Source organism: Agelaius phoeniceus, chromosome 18, assembly GCF_051311805.1.
Source record: "Agelaius phoeniceus isolate bAgePho1 chromosome 18, bAgePho1.hap1, whole genome shotgun sequence".
NCBI lineage: Eukaryota > Metazoa > Chordata > Aves > Passeriformes > Icteridae > Agelaius > Agelaius phoeniceus.
The window spans coordinates 8,995,342-9,014,469 of record NC_135282.1 but is presented as its reverse complement, the minus strand read 5'-3'; the positions used below and the strand labels follow the sequence as shown (position 1 = coordinate 9,014,469).

General features: G+C 42.4%; 1 protein-coding gene across 1 annotated transcript in view; it reads right to left on the bottom strand.

Annotated features, from left to right (window-relative positions):
• The window catches only part of MED13L (mediator complex subunit 13L), a 169,343-nt gene that overhangs the window by 38,918 nt on the left and 111,297 nt on the right, over positions 1-19,128 (bottom strand). Inside the window, exons 5-8 of the mRNA XM_054646098.2 lie at positions 7,287-7,432; positions 5,332-5,526; positions 4,757-4,948; positions 664-826 (exon numbers count right to left, since the gene is read on the bottom strand). Coding sequence (XP_054502073.2) covers positions 664-826; positions 4,757-4,948; positions 5,332-5,526; positions 7,287-7,432 — 696 coding nt within the window. The remainder of the gene's footprint in view (positions 1-663; positions 827-4,756; positions 4,949-5,331; positions 5,527-7,286; positions 7,433-19,128) is intronic.

Below are 19,128 nucleotides of genomic sequence, written 5' to 3'. Positions count from 1 at the left end.
CCTTAAATTTACAGTTTGATTTATGTAGGAGGAATGTCTCAGCTCTGTGTCAGATAACTCTGTCTGGAGTCCGAGCACAAGAAACAAGGGCAAATTAGTCTGACATACCAAATGAAGAAATTGCATGGATATAAGAAAAAATAAATATTTCAGGGCTCACCATGCCATGATACACTTTAAATCTCCAGTACTAAAGGTCTATGATACTAACATCTATTTATACACTCTTGTCAGTTGAAATTTTAGTCTAACTCATGTAAGGTTTCTCATATACTCCCCTTAGAGCCCTAAATATCAAATATATACAATGTGTCCTGCAGCCACCCAGCTTTCAGTGTAGTAACTACAACAGGAGATGGAAGCTGCCATCTCTAAATCTGAGAGCACTTGGCTGAAGGCACAACCTATGGATGTGTGACCTCAAGGACTGTCACAATTAGAGTACACAACTGCAAATTCAATGGGAAGCGTCAGGAGTTCTCAGCTGAACAGAGGGATAAATTTTCTTTAATAATACATTTTCTTTGATAATGGTGTTTGGCATCATTAGCTCTGATTGGTGGCAAAGGAACCCCGTAAAGAATAACAATAAGGCAAACTATGACAATTTTAGCTGTATATTATGTGTTATAAATAAGCAAAGCATGAGGACTGCTGCCATACTTGGACTGTGCCCTGTTGAGGATGCATTCCTTCCACACACGGTGAACAATACGGTTGTGAAATTTGGGAGTAATCTTGCTTGTTTTCTTTGGACTGTGGACACTGACTGTCCCCTCCTGCACAGCTGGATGGCTGATGCTGCTCTGAGAGCAGCCACTTTCTCCTGCAAGAGAAATAAAGCATTAATGTCAGAACTGTTCTTCATACTGTCACTTGTTATTTTTTCCTGGAAGTCTCTTAGCAGGCTGCTGACTACACCAATGTTCACATTCACTGGGAATGCTCAGAGCATCCTTACAAACATATTTAAAGCAACGCGTCCTTTGAGGTAACAAAGATGGCACTGGCTTGTACCACAGGCATGGGCAATAGAGTTGTGCAAGTACTGCACCCCATGTGATGTGATACACTCTGTATATTCTGTATCTCTGTGTATCTATAAAAATACACTCCCTAATAAATGGAGGTACTTTGGATAACCCCTACAGCTCTGGACTGAATCACCAAGAAATAGTGAAGATAGAGCTTTTTCATTATTATCCTGTATGCTAAACTTGAATTTATATAGTCTTTGGTGAGTTGCTTTAAAGATGAAATTTATTGTAATATGGATGGTCCTAAAAGCATCTATTAAGAAAACTAATAATTTATGTAGACTATTTCAAAGCAATATCAGTTCTTTATACTTGATATTAAACCTCACTGAAGAAACGAATGGATCACTGATGCTTTCCTACAGACACAGGCTAGGAGAGCTGAGGGTGTTCAGTCTGGGGAAGAGAAGGCTCCAGGGATAGCTCAGAGCCCCTTCCTGGAGAGGGGGCTCTGGGACAGAGCCCCACTCTGGGCTGGAGAGGGACTTGGGACAAGGAACAGAGGGACAGGACACAGGGAATGGCTTCCCACTGCCAGAGGGCAGGGAAAGATTGGTAAGGAATTGTTCCCTGGGAGGGTGGGCAGGCCCTGGCACAGAGAAGCTGTGGCTGCCTCTGCATCCCTGGCAGTGTCCAAGGCCATGCTGGACAGGGCATGGAGCAACCTGGGATAGTGGAAGATGTCCCTGCCCATGGCAGGGGGGATTGAGGCTGGTGTCCTTTCCAACTCAAACCACGCTGGGATTCTGTGCCATTTCTTTACAATATGCTTGAACTGAAATATTAAAATCAAAACTGGCTTTGGTAAGATTTTCCAGTTGAGATCTACACTACTACAGAAATTTCCAACAGCTTATCACCAGTAGATACACTATTAACACAGCATATGATATTCTCAGTATGTATTTTCTGTGTGGTTATCAAAGAGATAACAAATGAAGATATTACTTCAACATGTTTGAGAGCCTGAAAACTCTCTCCACTCCATTCCTTCCTGTGATGCAGCAGCTTTTATCAGCTATTGTACAAGCAGATGCTTCTTTTCCTGCCCTGCAATGTGTTTCTGCTTAGCTGAACTGAACTCCAGCACATCCATCTTGCCAAGGCCGAGCTGCAGCAGCAGAGGGAGCTTTTTGTCCACTGGCCCGGGCAGGAGTCGCTGCTCTGGGCTGGAACAGCCAGGAGGGATCTGCTGCATTTTCACAAGGTCACGCCAGGGTACAGAACACTTCGTCCTCCCACTGACGCAATCCAAGCAGCCTCAAGTGTGAAGTGCTGAAGGGACTCAGAGCTGCACATCACTGCAGCTAACAGGGAATCCTGCTGCTTGCCACCAGGTGATTTGTAAAACACAACTTCTGAAATGGTGCACAAGCTGCCTAACCCTGCATCTTCTTTCATTCTTCATGTTTTTATTTCTTTCTCCAGTTAGATCTTCCCTGATTATCTTTTTGTAAAGTCAAACATGGAAACCCCTGGCCATACTGAGGCTTGTGCCTCTAACCATGCACTTCACTGGCTTTCAAATGCTCTCCAACGAGTGGGAACTTGACAGATAATCAGAAACCAAACAGGTCAGAACTTCAGAATTGGCAAATGTGCCCTCCTTTGGAGAAGGAATGCATGTATAGACAAACATCACATGGACACAGAGGCATCACGTGTCAACAGCAGGAGGAAAACAAGAATAAGTCTGATGGGAAGGGAAGGACAGGAGGCACAAGAGGATAACCAAGGAACGACCAGGGTTTTCAAGGTACATTGGAATGCATTAATTATTGCTTTCCATTATTATGTAATATTTTGATACTATACAGTACAGCAATATACAACATAACAGGAGACAGAACTGCACAGCAGGCAAAACCACTTTGTTCTCACACACTGACACTAATTTTTGTCCATGAACATCCCGGGCACAGTCCTGGAACACAGAGAGATACCTCTGGTAGGTAATGGCACAGTGAGTGGAGGACACAGCCCCCACCAGGGGCCACCACACAACCCCTGCAGTCCAGACTGGTTCCACTGGTGAAAAGTGCCCTTCTCCAGTTCCAGCAATGATTTATTTTGTTACATACTTTAGACACAACCATGGAAAATGTGATTAAAAGAAAACATCTGAAGAGATCATCTAGTCCAGTCCTTGCTTTAAAGCTGGATCAACAAATTTAACTAATCTTTTTCTTAAAAACCTTAAAAATGCCCCCACCAAACCTCCCAAAACCCATCACCCATCTGCTAATGGAGCTTCTGTAGCTTCCCAACAGCCAACTTCCTCCAACATTTCATTATCCTTCCTCAGAGCAAGTTGTTCCTCCTGTTTAACCCAGTTTTGCTTCGCTCCAGTTTAGATTCATTACATACTGCTTGCAGAGAAAAGCCTGTTCTTTTTCTCCTTGAAATTCCACTTCTCTAGACTAAATCACCTCAATTCTGTCCATCTTTCCCTGGAGGTCCTGTTTGTAAAATCCAGGATCACTCTCACTGTTCTTTCTTGGACTCCAGACAGTTTGTCCACATCTTTAGGTGCTCCAAACTGGGCATGGCACTAAACCCACATTTTAAAAGTATTGGGCAGAACTGAAGTATTATTTCTGTGCCTCACACTAATCCAGTTATGGGTCCCATTAGTGATTCTGGACTGCATGACATGCTTTTCCAATCCATTTCTCCAGTTTTTCAAAGTCTTTTAAAATGGTTTTTGATAAAAAAAGAATTGTTTCATTGTTTGCTGGAGAGGCACCCCTCTGATACAAATTCATGCTGCCCTCAAACAATAGCAGAGATCAAACAGAAGCTGTGACTGCCAGATTGGACAACATGAACACTTTTACATAAAATACAGTTTATGAATATTCAAAAATAGAATCCCCCTTGTAATACTGTACAAGTGTAACAGGGTTTTGAAAATCTTAAAAATACAATAGCACATTAAAATATGCATCAATACTTGAACAGAGATTGTTATTTAAATGGTGATTGTCTTACTTCACTTAGTCATTAATTGGCTTCTTGCTTATTTTAACTCTCAGTTCCTTTGAAAAACACCATTCCAAGTGAATTTACATCTCATATTCTGACTTATTAGCAGTAAATTCTAAATACTTTGATTGTCTTCATCTATAGGCTCTAATCATGGACAAGTGAATCCAGACATGTTCTCTTTGCCTTTGCATCAAGGTTCAAAGGTTGGACTTGATGATCTTAGAGGTCTGTTCCAATCTCAATGGCTCTGTTATTCCAGGACTGACCCTGTTGATGTGACAGAACTATCCCATAAAAGCTAAGCTTGGGAGCTCCTCAATGAGGGCATAACAAGGATTCTTTAGCCCCATCTGGCTGCACAGTCTCACAGAAACTTGTAGGGCCTTTGTGTCCTTGACACTTCTATTGCTCTGTGAATTTTAGTAAGAGCTCCCCGACAGGTTCAAAAATTTTCAGAGTTCAAGCAGAAGGTTGCCTGGTGGTGAGAGGTTTGTGCTGCTTTGCAGCACTGCACACAGATGTGCCTACAGGAAGGGGAGCTGAACTGAGTTTACCCTGTTTTGTGTAAAGGGGTGGTCACAGCACTGGCTTCCCTTCACCACAGACCTACAAAGTCCCCCCCAACCCTCCTCTCCCCTGCCTGCCTTTACCCTGCCCCTGCTCACACATGCACTCCCCAGGAGCTGAGCAAAACCCAGAGTCTGAGCCCATCTCCCCAGGCCACTGCTTACCCATAACAGCCTGCTCTGGAGAGGTGGGGGGAGTCAGGGGCATCCCACAGGTACTGACAGGATCCTTCACGCTTCCAAGCCCCTGCTGTCCCACATTTATGTGGCCTGCAGCACTGGCAGAGCTCTGTGACACTGGGATGTCACTCTGGGAGATGAGAACAAAGGCTGAAGGATACACCATCCTCACACCCCCTGCAGAGAGATGGAAAACCACAAGTCTTAGACACACCTGATAATATCCAGCAACCACAGCTACTTCCACTTGTTTTCAATGTCAATTTGACAAAACTTATTATCTGAAATACAAAGAGCTAAGGATTTCCATGCTAATATACATCCAGCCCTCTGTAACCAGCACAGAGCTGAACCAAGTAGCTCAATCCAGTGAATAATGGCATGTGGGATACAGGGAGTACAAAAGCTTGAGGCGACAGAACTACTCAGATGTTCTGGTGTCAAGAGAGCTACAAGAGAATATAGGAAAATTATAATGGCTCTTTCTGATTAATTAGATGACTTTTTTTTTCAAATCACGGGGAGGAAAATAATCCTTCAGGCAGAATATTGAAACTTACCAACAATGACTTCAACTGCCACAGGGAAATCGTTGTCATATCCCAGCTCTTCCTCCTCTTTCATGCCTTCCTTTTTCTTCAGCACCATGGGGTAGAAGTACTGCCACTCCTCCATCAGCTTCCGAGTGGCAGGGTCTGACATCTTGTACGACTGGCCCGTCAGGGTCCCGTTCAGGCCATAAGGACTCACCAGCACTGCAACACAACAAACAGCAGCCCTGAAGGACTCAGCAGCACTGCAGGAGAATGAGCAACACTCCCACAGCAGGGCTGCTCCAGCTCTGCCTCTGCCTGAGGACTGAAGGGTCCAGGGAAAGCCACTGCAAAACCCAGTGCAGGTGTGAATCCAAACCCACAGAGCACTGAGCCCTCCCGAGCTAACACAGGACCCTGTGGCAGTTTGGGTTCATCATTTCCACCGTGAATGAAATTCCAGCAACCCCAGTGTAGTGAAACAGCATTCAGGGATGAGCACTCATGGAAAGAAGACAGGACAGGGGTATTGGAGACTTCTCAGCTTTAAAAACAATAGATAATACATAAAGAAGAGTCACAACAAACAAGGAAAATTACTTTCTTAACAACAGGTATTTCCATTCTGACTCAATTTCAGTTGTATTGCTTTTAGTTGTATTTGATTTGAGTCATGAATTCAGCTCACTGAAATAAAATGTATGACTGAAGTGCCTGAGCCTCTGTCAAAGCTTTATAAGTAGACACAAAATGTTTTCAATAAAGCTTCTATAAATTAACGTGTCTATAAATTATCATTTCATGTGTCTCTGGGTGGTTTTTTTTATTCTGTGTTGAACTTTACTAAGATTTCTTGCTTTAATTGCTTTGAAATTATAATTTCAGACTGTAGTAAAGACAGCATAATGCAATGACTCAAAATTCTTAATGTTTTTCTTGGTTTTTTTTAGAGCATCATATGAAAACTGCATTATGAATTTACTAAGCCATCAACTTAATTCTGTAAAATTTTAATTTCTTACAGTGGCAAATAAATAGTCACAGATACTTAAAGTTTTTCATTGTTTCTGCTACATTTTCACACCCACCACTCCTTGTTTTTAAAATAAACCACTAAATAGTTGCCAATGTATGAATGAAAAGCAGTCCTGAACCAGATAAGCTCAGTATTTGCATCCACATAGGATTCAGAAAGAGACCATGTCAGAAAACCACATGTGTGCACTGACTTTCTTAAATACTAATTCTTTTTAAACAGAAATGATTGATTTGTTTGTGTGAAAATTGCGTATTTTATCATTGGCTTTTCGCAAATATTTAAATGAATATTATATGTGTTGTGTTAGAAAGTAATGCTATATTAATTCTCTTAAGTAGTGTGCTAAATATAGTTTTAGGTTATAACATAATGTTAAAATAGAAACGATGCTATGTAAGCTACTTTTTTAAAGAAAGGACTCGCAGCGAGATAGCAGCCACAGGACACCTGAATCTTTCAGAGAAAAAGAATTTCTTGCTGCATTATCAGAAGAAACAAACCTCTTCCCACCTTGCTCAGGCCTGAAGGCACCGTTAGGATTCAGAGGAAGAAGCTGAGGATGGTCAGACAGAATCCTTTGTTTGAATGGAATGTATGCATCGTGTATGAGGTGTATGAATATGCAACAGGTTAATGTTTTTAAGGGTTAATCCTCTGTTAACGTGGGTCCCTTTTCCGGCTTATGCTGCCCAGAAAAAGGCACCCAGACGTCCATAACTCTTTGTTTCTATTGTCTCATATTGTCCTAATTCAAATGGTTCAAATTATTATTACTCTAATTATATTACTATTTTCATAACCACTTTATTACTATTAAACTTTTAGAATTTTAAAAACGAGTGATTGGCGTTTTTCACATTTGGCATGGAAGGTTACCACCAATGAACAGACAGCAAGTTCTGGAGAACCACCCCGTCAGGGCCATGTCCCGGGTGCTCGGTACCTTGGAAGGGCGAGGGGGAGTTCTGGGCCATCTGGATGTGCTCCTCGGTGATCAGGTAGATGGGCTGGTGCTGCGCGATCTCCACGCTCGTGCACACGTTGCTCTCCCCGTGCAGGAAGAACGTGAAGGCACACGACAAGTGCTCACTGCAGGACACAGGAGACAAAAGGAAACATTGATCGGTGTTAATGGGCTCCAGGAGGGAAATTCAGAGCTCCGAATTTCACACACCCTCCTGTCCTGTCCTGAGGCTCATTGCCTGGCCGGGAATCATGTAAACAGAGGGATCTGTCACCAGACAAATACCTGACAGTGTTTGCAGCTGTCTCATCGATATGTTTTCCTACTTGTTTCATTACAAATAAATGGGATTTTAAGCAGAATTCAAGGGGTAAAATTACGGGTCTTTAGAAATTCTTCAAAGTTCACCCTGTGAGAAATAGCCACTCACTTTTCATAAATTTAGATAGGTTTATTAAACCAACCAAAAATACAACAGAAGACTGAACAGAGAAAATGGTATGGTGCTGGAAGCAAAGGATCTTCCCCACCATGTGCTCCCCCCCACACAATGGAGGTTTTGCCTTTTAATCCCTCCCAAAAATTCTGTCCATCAACTCCTTCTTCACTGTCCAGTGGTGGAGTTTACTTTCTCAAATCTTGATTGGAGGTCAGATGTCACCATAGTGACAAGCCGACCCTCCCAAATATCCCAACCCTGGCCGTCCCTTGATAACAACTCAGGGGGTAAAAAACCCAACTTTTCTTAACCTATATCCATGATATTTGTCTGTTAATTTTGAGTGTCAATCATCACATTACTCATCTATCACAACCCCACAATGAGATCCAGATGAAAAGAAACAAAGGAATAGGAAAGATGTTTGCATAACATCTAATGAGAATCTTGATTAAAAAATATAAAAGCACGTGAACGTTACAGAAAGTTGTCAACAACCTAAGGTGAACCATGGATTTGCCACTGCTGACCAAATTTAACTTGAAATGAACTGCATTGAAAATATTTTCACTTCATTCTACCCATAGAGTGACTCACATCACAGCAAAGTATTTGCTTAAATATTCCTTGCTACAAAGCCACAAGAAAAAAGAAAACAAAGCACACTTCATGCTTTTAATCCTCATTTTAATCAACTAAAAATGTACAGAGCTGCAGTAAGTGTGCAGAGATTTTCCTGTCCAATTCAAGAGCTGCGCACAGTTTTATGGGTGTTGGCTTTGGCACAGGGCCAGCCCTAACGGGACCTGTGTTTTACACACAGCTCTCACTACCTGCACCAAGAGGAAAAACCAGAGGCAATTACAACCATCTCACTTCAGCGTTTAAGTCAACCAACTGCTCTGCTACTGCTGCCAGTTGGCTTTAAACAAAGGCACTGATGGTCTAGAACTGGGAGCTGCTCTAATCTCACTAAATCTCTGAATGATTCCACACATTGGGCAGAGTAACTTCTCATCTTGTAGCCCAAATTACTCTTCTGTGAGACTCAAATCCTACCACAATAAGAGACCAGAAGAAAAAGTTCAGCTGAGAAAAATCTGGAGAGAAAAGGTTACTGTAAGGACAGGCAACAGCCACACTTCCCTGGCACTGCCATCCATGATTCTGAAGAACTTTGTAACAATAATTCCACTAAATAAAAGGTTTCATTATGTTCAATTTTCACTAAAGAAAGAAATTTCACTGTCCTCAGTGATGAAGTGGTAAATGGATTGTTATGTTACATGGGGGGAAGGGAGGGAACAGGACATGGGACAAAATGGGTCAGACTCCAGGTATTTCTGTCCTGCCCCAAGAAGAGAAGCAAATCAATTAATGTAATAAAACCCCCTGAACAGTGGATTTCTGCACATACAAGAAATACAAAATTACAGCAAAGTCCAATCATTTAAAAAAAGTCCATTAGTTTCCTTACACAGCGTGAACAACTTTAATATAAAGAAGGTTTTAATAAATAAAAACCCCATGAGAAATCCAGTGTAAGATCAAGTGGGGATAATGTCTGCATAGAGTTCACGTGCAGCAGGTCAGCATTTCCAAAGCAGAGAGCAAAACTGTTTTTTTTTTTTTTAGCTCCTGTCTTTAGGATACACACAGAAACACTGGATTTTGCAAGCTTCCTACAGGATTTAACTGTAGGTCTTGCTTGGCTGCTATTGAACTGAAGGGAAAAAATTGAAACCATCCAGGGAGACTCTCAAGTGTCTTGCAAAGTGCTCTGGCATGAACAAATCATGTGGAATCTTATGCAACACTCACAGCTACCCATAAACACTGTGAGGATAAGGAATACACCAAATCACAGCTTGTAAGTCAAAAGATTCATTTGATTTTGGAGGGTAGGCAATGCATGCCACTAACTTTCAACTGAGAATCACCTAACAGCAGAATTAGTCACTGAGATCACAGAATTAGATAGCTTCAGACTAAGAGTACAGACAACTAATTATGGGGGGGAGAGGTGTACAAATACAGTATCAGCCCATTTCTCTTCCCTGAATGCCAGACTAAGGAGTAACAGTAATGAATGTTACTGCTCACACCCAGCAATAAGGACGTCAGCAGTGAAAGTTGGATCGTTTCTGGACTGGACCCCAGTGAAACCATGCCCAGCTCTAGGAAGAGTACAACAAAGCTCACTCAGTCCAGCAGTGCTTTCCTTCAGACCAGAGCTGGTGAAGCTCTGGCACAAGCCCCCCTGGCCAGCAGGTGCAGCTCCAGGCAGACCTGAGTCCTGCTGCCCTCCCTGACTCCCCACAGCTCTGCCAGAGGAGAGGCACTGACACACAAGTGAGGCTCCCTCTGGTGCCAGTCACTGCCATAAGCTCAGCTTTCAAGACCAAAAATAATCAAGATCAATGCCTGAGGACTTCCTGCAGTTCCCAGGTGACAGTTTGCTTTAGTAACAAATAAGAATTGGATTTGAGCACACGCTGCTGGGCCCTGTCCCACCCTGGCATGTGCTGCCAGCCCCTGACATTCCTGCATGCAGCACAGCTCACACCACTCCTGAAATACCAGCCCAAAGAAATCACTCTGGCTACAAATGTGAGCCAGATCTTGGAATAAAATCCAAGTGGAGAAATCTCACCCAGCTCCAAGCAGCCAGCCCTTCACACAGCCCCAACACAAGGCTTCACCTGATCCACCACTGAGCTCCACTGTACCTGCTCACATCACATAAAGTTCCAAAACACACAAATTGCTCAGGCCCTCACCAGAGTCTCCCAACATTACCAATATCCAGTTTTCTTCAAGATCCACTTCTCTTTGCACCAACAAAAAACACAATATGCAGATCAGGCCAGGATTCCAAAAAACATTCAACAGGATGTTCAGACTGATTTTTTAATTTTATTTACATTTATTTCAACCCAGTTCAAAAAGTGAAGTTGACAGGCTTTTGAGAAGTCACTCTCTGCAGGTTTTTAATCAGTCTCATTTCTGTATTCTTTTCTGATCAGATGATATAACTATCAGAAACCACCAGGAAGGCACATGAAATGGCTTCCAAATGATCTCCCTACTCCTCAGAGTCTGCTGAACACCTCGAGCTGCCAGCTCAGGACAAGTACAATAATGCAAAAGTTGCTCATCTTGCACAGCTGTGCTATACAGTCACTTTGCACACACTAAGGAATTACACCAGGAACAAAGGGCAGTCAGAGGCACAGTTTGACTCCTCTGATTCTGTTAATAATAAATTTACTTTATACCTTTAAATTTGAGCCTGTTTTGCCCTTAAAGTGTTTTCTCCCAGTCTTTATCTCAACTCATGAACCTGTTTTTCCCCCTCCTCTGCCCAGCTGTGGCAGAGGACAGTGAGTAGTGAGTGAACAATTTTTGTGGGTACCTGGCATTTCAGCCAGTGCCAAGCCACAACAGTGTGCAAATGTGTGCCAGTACTCTGGCCACACTAGGCAGGAACTCTTTTTTACAGGTGCTTCTTCAGAATCCTTCCTTTGCTTTCCAGTGCCTTACAGCTGCCTTGCTTAGGATGTCATCTCCCTCAGTGGAATGTATAGAACATATACAGAATATATGTTATTTTCTACTCTGGCTGCATGAGAGGTGAGGTGGGAAAAATGTTGAGCACTGGTCTGCAGCCAGCAGAACACTTTGGCACACACCTTCAACAATATTTCCACTACCTTCACTGAGACTTGTGTGCTAAAATTAAAACAACTGCTTAAATAAAAGGCATCTATTAACAGAAATACAAAGAAATAGCAATGTCAAATAACCTTCTGTAACAAAAGATCTGTGTCCTTTTAAGTATTACAGGTACTTTTTCTCTGTAACACAGAAAGATCAAGCCTTCACTTTGACACCTAATCACCTGCAGCTGACATTAGCTGTCTTTCAGGTGTTTCCTCTGGGACTTTAATTACCTCAAATAACTTTTGAGATGCCTAAAAATGTAGCTGAATACCTTGGCAATGTAATATTTAGGGCTTCCCATAAACTTTATGAATGCCAATTCCTTAGTTAGTATAAATGACTTAAAGAAAACATTACATTTACTTACATATAAAAAAAATCAGATGAGGATTATGAAAACTCAACTACATTTAAACTCCACAACATTGGCAGAGAAAGGGAACAACTGATGGATTCAGGTGTTGTTTCCAATACCCAGTGGAACCTGTTCTGCTTTCAAACTCTACATGAAAAAAATGCCAAGATAGTGCAATTCCTAACAGAGTTTGGAATGTATGTACTAATGTATATCTTGTATAAAGTTAAAATGCCCCCTATAGATTTCAAAATATACCACAAATGTGGAAATTAAACTGCCAGTAACAATTACTTTGGGATTTGGGGAAGAAGATCATACAAAAAAAACTAATTGAACACAACTGATTCTTTTTCTTATTAGAGGGATATTGAAACAGTAGTTTGATGGTATGAATTTTATCCTTATTATTTTAAGGACTTGAATCCATTCCCTGAAAACCCTTTGCTGCCATGCAGTGCCCAGTGTCTAAGCTTGCTTTGTCCCAACCACTGCAACTTCCTGACACACCTGGAAAGTGCAGTTGGGAGCCAGATCCCTAAAGGTTCCTTAGAAAAACACAGTGAAAATTTAAGAATCCTATATTTTTACATATCCATCCTCTTTTCAAGGCTGAGCATTTTTAAAATACTTATTTCTCCACAGAGGAGCTGGAGCTGCCATGCTCTGCCCTCCGGGCTGCAGACAAACCTCTTGTTTCTCCTTTACTTTGTAAGCAATTGTCCCCAAAGCCACTGACTGTGTATGATGAATTGCATTTTCTGACCAATAAATTGTACAGCTGCTCACATTCTCTTCAAAGTTAAGACTGGGATCTGAAAGCCCTCAAATCACAGTTACCCCAAAATAGCTTCATCAAGTCTGATGTCAGAAAAGAGGCAGCAGCAAGGCACAGGCATTAGGAAAACTGTCAAATCACTTGTTTGATGTGGATTACAAAAAAAAAGGGCATCAAAAGGCAAATTTGAAATAGAAGAGTAAGTGAGAGCAAAGTAAATACTTTCCTTTAAAGCTGCTGAAGCAACAGGACAGGAGCAGGTCACAGTGGGGTTTGGGCAGGAGATGGCAGCACCTGGACACCCCTACAGCCAATAACACTCCAACAGCACAGTAAATTAACAGTCCAGTATGGAAATCACCTCTTCTTAAATCTTCTGGAAATAAATATCCCCAGGGAAGCCTGAACTTGAACAAGCTCCCACTAAGGGAGCCTGCTTTGGTTTGAGAGAAGGCAGAGCCCCAGTCCCAGTGCAGAGTGGGTTTAAATGTACCAGTTCCCAGTTAGGCACTTCCCTAAGCTGAGGGCAGGGGTGCACTCCCAGAGCACCCAGATCCTCCAGGACACAGCATGGGCCAGGCAGGAGCTGCAGGGCCCTGCCAGGCCACTGTGGTGGCAGAGAAAGCTTCCTCACACACACCAAGAGAGCAGAGGAGCACCTGGAGCAGCAAACAAAAAAGGCCAGGCCATTTTCTGGCCCTTAGGGAAATCACACATTGAAAGCCACAACTAAAGCTAAAAGAAAAACATTTCCAGGCATGAGACAATTCCAGAGTTTTCTGGACACCACAGCCTCCCAAGAGCACCCAGCCCCCAGTTCTGCACCAGAATGGGAGCCCTACAGCCAGGTTCTCTCTGCTGTGGCCCCAGACACAGATCCACACTGAAACATGGAAACACCAACCTGGAGCCTGCTTGGGGCTCTGTCACTCCACACACCAATCCCTGCCCCACTGGATACAGAATTCCACACTGAAATATGGAAACACCAACCTGGAGCCTGCTTGGGGCTCTGTCACTCCACACACCAATCCCTGGAAAGCAAGGACTCCCTGCCCCACTGGATACAGAATTCCCTGTGTGCTGGAGCCAGAACAGGGCTGAGGACTGACAGTGCCCAGCAGCTGGAGCTTGTCCCAAGGCTAATGAACACCCAGCTGAAACCACCTGGGCAATTATTTCACTGTATCACAGCACCTGAAACAACTTCTTCAGGTGAACACACTGCTGGCTCATGAACAAGGGAAACTGATGTCTGGTTATACATCTCTGCCCAAAGTCACTAGTTTTTGTATAGCACAGAGTAAGAATACAGGAGGCCAAGCTGCAGATTAAATCATATTGCTTTGGCAATGACTCCTTGTCTCTTGATTTTGTTATCTCTTTCTCTTCCCCAACTCAAAGAAATAAAAAGAAGAGCAGGGAACAGAACATCAGTTCCCAGAACTACCAGATCTTTAATAATGGTATCTCTAAGTCCATTTGTTGTCTCACATATTTGGTTGGATTTTTTAAAAATTATGAGATGCACAGACAGAAACTTTGTATACATATGAATTGCCTTTAATGTTTTTCCAGTAGTGAAGTAAAGCACTAAGATAACAGTTTCACAATGCAGCAAGCATTTAGATAACATTATCTAAACACTTGCTGTGTTACAGACTTATTGTCTCAACACTGCCTCAGTTGTCACCAGCAAAGCCCTGACCAAGGCCAACACACACCTCCCTAACAGGATTCCCTCCCTGATCCCATCTGCAGCAGCCTCCCACCCTCCCCTGTGTATAAATGTATGCTCAGGGTGAGCTGCCAGCCTGGGGGACAGGGGGGGTAATTCCTCCAGTGCATCCATCGATCTGCAGCGTGACAGGGGAAGAACAGCAGCACCTGCACAAGTCTGGGGAAATGCTGCACATCCCATCAGCCCATTCTGAGCAGCAATTCCATTGCAGGATCACTTGGAACAAGACCCACACCAAGTCTGTGCTGGAGGCAAGGTCATGTCCAGCGTCCATAACCTTCGATGGGAACGTGGCACAAACTGCTCCCATTCCCTGCCCTGGCTTATCCTGATGTCTCAGGCTGGGAGAGCTCCAGGTTTGGGATTTCTGGAGATGCAGAACAGCAGAACAGGTTTGGCTGTGAGTAAATACCACAGTGACAGTGCTCCTGCTGAGGAGTTAGCACCTTAGGGAAGCAGAGCTTCACCCCACAGGCTCCTGCAGGGAGGAACAGGTTCTGCAGCAGCAGCCATCCCATGCTTGCCTGGAAACTATACACAGAAATGAGCATGTTTTTATTTACTGAAGCAGTGTTCAATATCTGAAATAAAATTCCTGCAGTGAAATCCCAGTGAATGTTCCTCCCTTGGATGGTGAGGGATGCAGCCAGGACTGTACCACACCATGGAGCTCAAGGCACTGGGGATTACTGAGTCCATTATTTGTTACGTTTGTGCCCCACTTCAGAGCTGTGCTGATTTAGAACTGCAACTATTTTGAATTATATAAGATGTCAGTACCAAAAAGTGATTCTGCAAGTTTATTATATTCATTATGAATTAAAATTCATTGTGATGAGACTCTGGATCCTGCCCTATTTAGAAAACACAGAAGTTGCTGTGACCATATTTCTACTGTACTACAGGATATAGACTTTAAAATACTATATAAATGCACACCAAAAAAGAAACATGGAAGTTATTAAAGTTATTTTCAGGTTAATGCCAAAATAAACACATATTTTTCACTGGAAATTCTGAGCTTTTTAAGATATATGTCCTTAGAATTCAGGAACTTGCTTATATCTGTACCAGCATTACCAGGTATTACAAAAACAATAGTACCAGCTGGTGAAAACTACAAAATGGATTATAATTAACTAGAAGATTGTCAGAATGGATGCAATTTTTCTTGCTTTAGCATACTCAAAATACCAACACATCAGGAAAAATTGCATATAAAGCTTCTAAAATCCCTGCTGTTATCACCCTCTGTCATCTCTCTCTCTCTGTCTGAAGCACTGTGTTTCCACACAGGGTCTGAAATGGGTCCTTTGGAAAATTAATTTCCATGAGAGATCTGATACCCTTTCAAACAAGAATGGAGGCAGATAAGCTCATATATTCAATGTGCCCCATAAGTTATTCATGGCACATGAATAAGTTACATGTTAGTTATATGTGGAATCTCCCCAAAAGCCTTCTTTTTGTGCTGTTAGTCTCAGCATTTCTTAAATACCATCCAGGCCTCAGAACTGTCATGAGCAGTTGTGCTCTGGAGATCAGGACTGAAAAAATCCTTTTGAATATTAATAACCCCAAACTCCAGCACGAGCCTGACGAGCGAGCGCTGATGGAGGTTCGCCAACCAACTACTGCCTTTTTCTTTCCAGCCTAAGGCATAAACTGACCTTTCCTTAACAGCTCAGCCCTGTAAAGTTTAAATGCTGGGTTCCCTTAAATTGAAGCTTTCTGTGGCAGTTTTATCTCAGATAACACAGCTATCAGTTACTCTGACTCACAACTCCAGCTGGATTGTTGACTGGCACAGTCAAAATGATTTGTCTGTGGGTCACAGACCCAAACAGAGCTGAAGCTTTGGAAAAAGGCTTTCCTCCACCCCTCATAAAGGGGTAAAAATGTTATCCTTTCTACTGAGGTTTGTGTTGCACACTGGCCATCAGTAGGCAGTTAACTTTACCCAATTAGTCAGCCCAGTTTTCAGGCTCACATCTGAATTGCAGGAGTTGTGTGTGAAGTCAGTGATGAAATCATGTTCAGCAGAGAAACAAAAAGAGTATTTAACACTCAGGTATGAGGGAGTATCAAACCACATTAATGTTGGGAGCTTCATTTTCATAAATTAATGTTGCTCTAGGAGTAAAGCCACAAGTCATCAGTGATGCCTTAGTAATTGCTTCAGACAATCCCTTACTTTAATATGTCCTTGTAGCACAGATTCACTCAAAGCCACAGCTGAGTTTGTCACCAATATTTGCTCTGTGCTCTACTGGATTTAAAACTGCACATTTAAGAAGAGGATCAACATGGAATACCACAGCAATTTATCTGTAACAAATTATCAAAAATCACCTAAATTCTGTCTTGATTTATATCACAATTAGCTCTGAAAGCTAGAAACTGAATGCATCTGATAGTCTGTTTTGGCTTGAAATGGCTTTGATCTCAACAGGCATTTGTCAGAAATGACTACTGTGAAACCCCTGTAACCTGAGTGAGCACTGTGATGTGGATAAGCACTGCTGTGTGTTTTACAGGGCTACTCTGTTATTATGGAGGCAGAGTCTGAAAGGTCACGTTATTTGTTTATGTAACACACGTGGTGCTCTTACAAATAACAGCTCTGAGTTCTTCAGAAACCAAACATTCCCTCACCTGGGAACACTGAGCTGCAACAACCGCCCAGTGCTCTGCAGACCAGGCTAGGGAGACCTAAAACAATTAAAAATATGGGAACAAAGCTGTCAGTGCTCTACAAGAACCTTGACTAGCAGGTATGAGGTACAAGGGGAAATATGTGAACATCACATCATTCTCAGACTGCTCATGGCATGGGAAGAAAGTGAAGCAGCCACTGACACTTATTTCTGCTGGCACCACATGTTTAAATTAGGGAGGAGTTGTGTGAAGCTTTAAAATTATTTCATCCAAATTCTTTCAAGATAATCAGTTCTACAAAATCCTAAAAATGAAGTTCAAAAATAATGAAAACTAAAATGCCATAAAAGAAAAGATATGTGTTTCTTACAAGCAAAGAGCTGATTTTCTCCCATCAGCCAGGCTTCTCTCCCTGCTTTGTAAGTTGAGCAGCACTGGCCAGGTAACAGTGCCCAGTAATTCACAAGTTAACAGACACCACAATTCGTTTGCTCTCTCCCAGTTTAAATTCCTGCAGTCTCAGTCACAGGGATGCTCTCCAGACGTGCACACAGGCTCTGTCACCAGAGCCAGAGCACAACCAGGGTGTGTCCCGCCCATCTCTGAGCTATAGAAATAAAGCTCAGCCCAGCCGAGGCCCCTCCTCTGCTCTGCAGGGCCAGCACTGCCTTGTTTTTCCTGCCTGCTAATGTAGGTTAATGCACCCTTCTCCCCTTCACCCCATGGAGACTGAGCTATCATCCAAAGCAGCATTATATTAGATTAAGGCCATTCAGAAAAGAGATTCCTGGAAAAAAGACAGCAAACCAAAGGGGAAGAAGGACCACATGTCCACTTCTTGTTTTCATTAAGTTCACTCCATATGAAATTAAATGTATTGGTTTCATTCACAAAGCAAGTACATCAACAGGGGGAACTGTGGTTACCCAGGTTGTTCAACACAGAAATAATAATAAGAATATTGTTCTCAAAATATCAAAACTATTAATGCAGTTTTGATTTGTGCTGCTTACTGTGGGCTCCCCAAGGGAAAACGGGGTGATTTTTATGTCATAGATTCACACAACCTTTAAAAAGAAATTCAGATTCTCCAGGCATTAAATCCTTGTACCCTCTCTCCAGTGTGAGCAAAGTTTGGTTTATCTGGCAGGGGAACACCAGCACTGGGAGCTCTCCAGTGAGGAACCAGCCCTGCTCTCAGAACGTGGGAGCTGGGGACCTTCTGACCATCTCACATCCATTTAAAAGTGGTAACTGAAACAGGACTTGTAAGTGCTACAAGACTTGATCCCCCTCTAAATTAATTTCTTCCCACAAACCAAAACTTCTGATATCTTTACAGGATTATAAATCTATAATAGTAACTAAGGTATTTTCAATTACAGAACACAGGTGAGTCCTGATGGAGAGCTTTAATATTCCCAGGACTCACAGCTGAACCCTTAAATGTGACGGGACAACAGCACTACTGCAAAATGGAAGGAAATAATGCTAAAGTATACCCTGATAAAATTAAATAAAGAACCAAACCTCCTTATCCCCAAATGACAAAGAAAGCCAAGAGCCTAAATCTCTCCAGATTACCTCACACAGCACACCTTGCTCAAGTACCAAGGACTGAGCATAAAATGCCCTTCACACTTCTAGGGAAGAGCACAAGGTTTAATGAGCTACACAGAATGGAGACAAAGTTTTAAGAGACCTGAACCTCATTTTACAGCACGGTCTCAGAGAAAATTTGTTCTCCTTTGCTGTATGGTGTGTAAAAGAGCCTGCAAAGGCTGTAAACACCTCCTAATGCACACTGAAATTTGTGCTGTAAGCCTGCTGCCAGCTGTCCTTTAGGAGGATGGCTGCACAAAATTATTTCACATGCGTCCATTATGCAGCATGATCACAATTAATGGAATAAATTTTATGATTCAAAACAAATTAAGCAACATGTAGAAAATTCTAAAACCATGAAAAATGCATTAATTTATTCATTGCCATGCATTTGTGATCTTTCCACTTCTGGAGTACAGTTTAATTGACTAGTTTAGAGACCAATTAATCCCTTTACATTTAAGTCAATCACTGAATCCTCTCCAAATAATTTAGCTCCTACATGCTGCCTCCCATTTGATG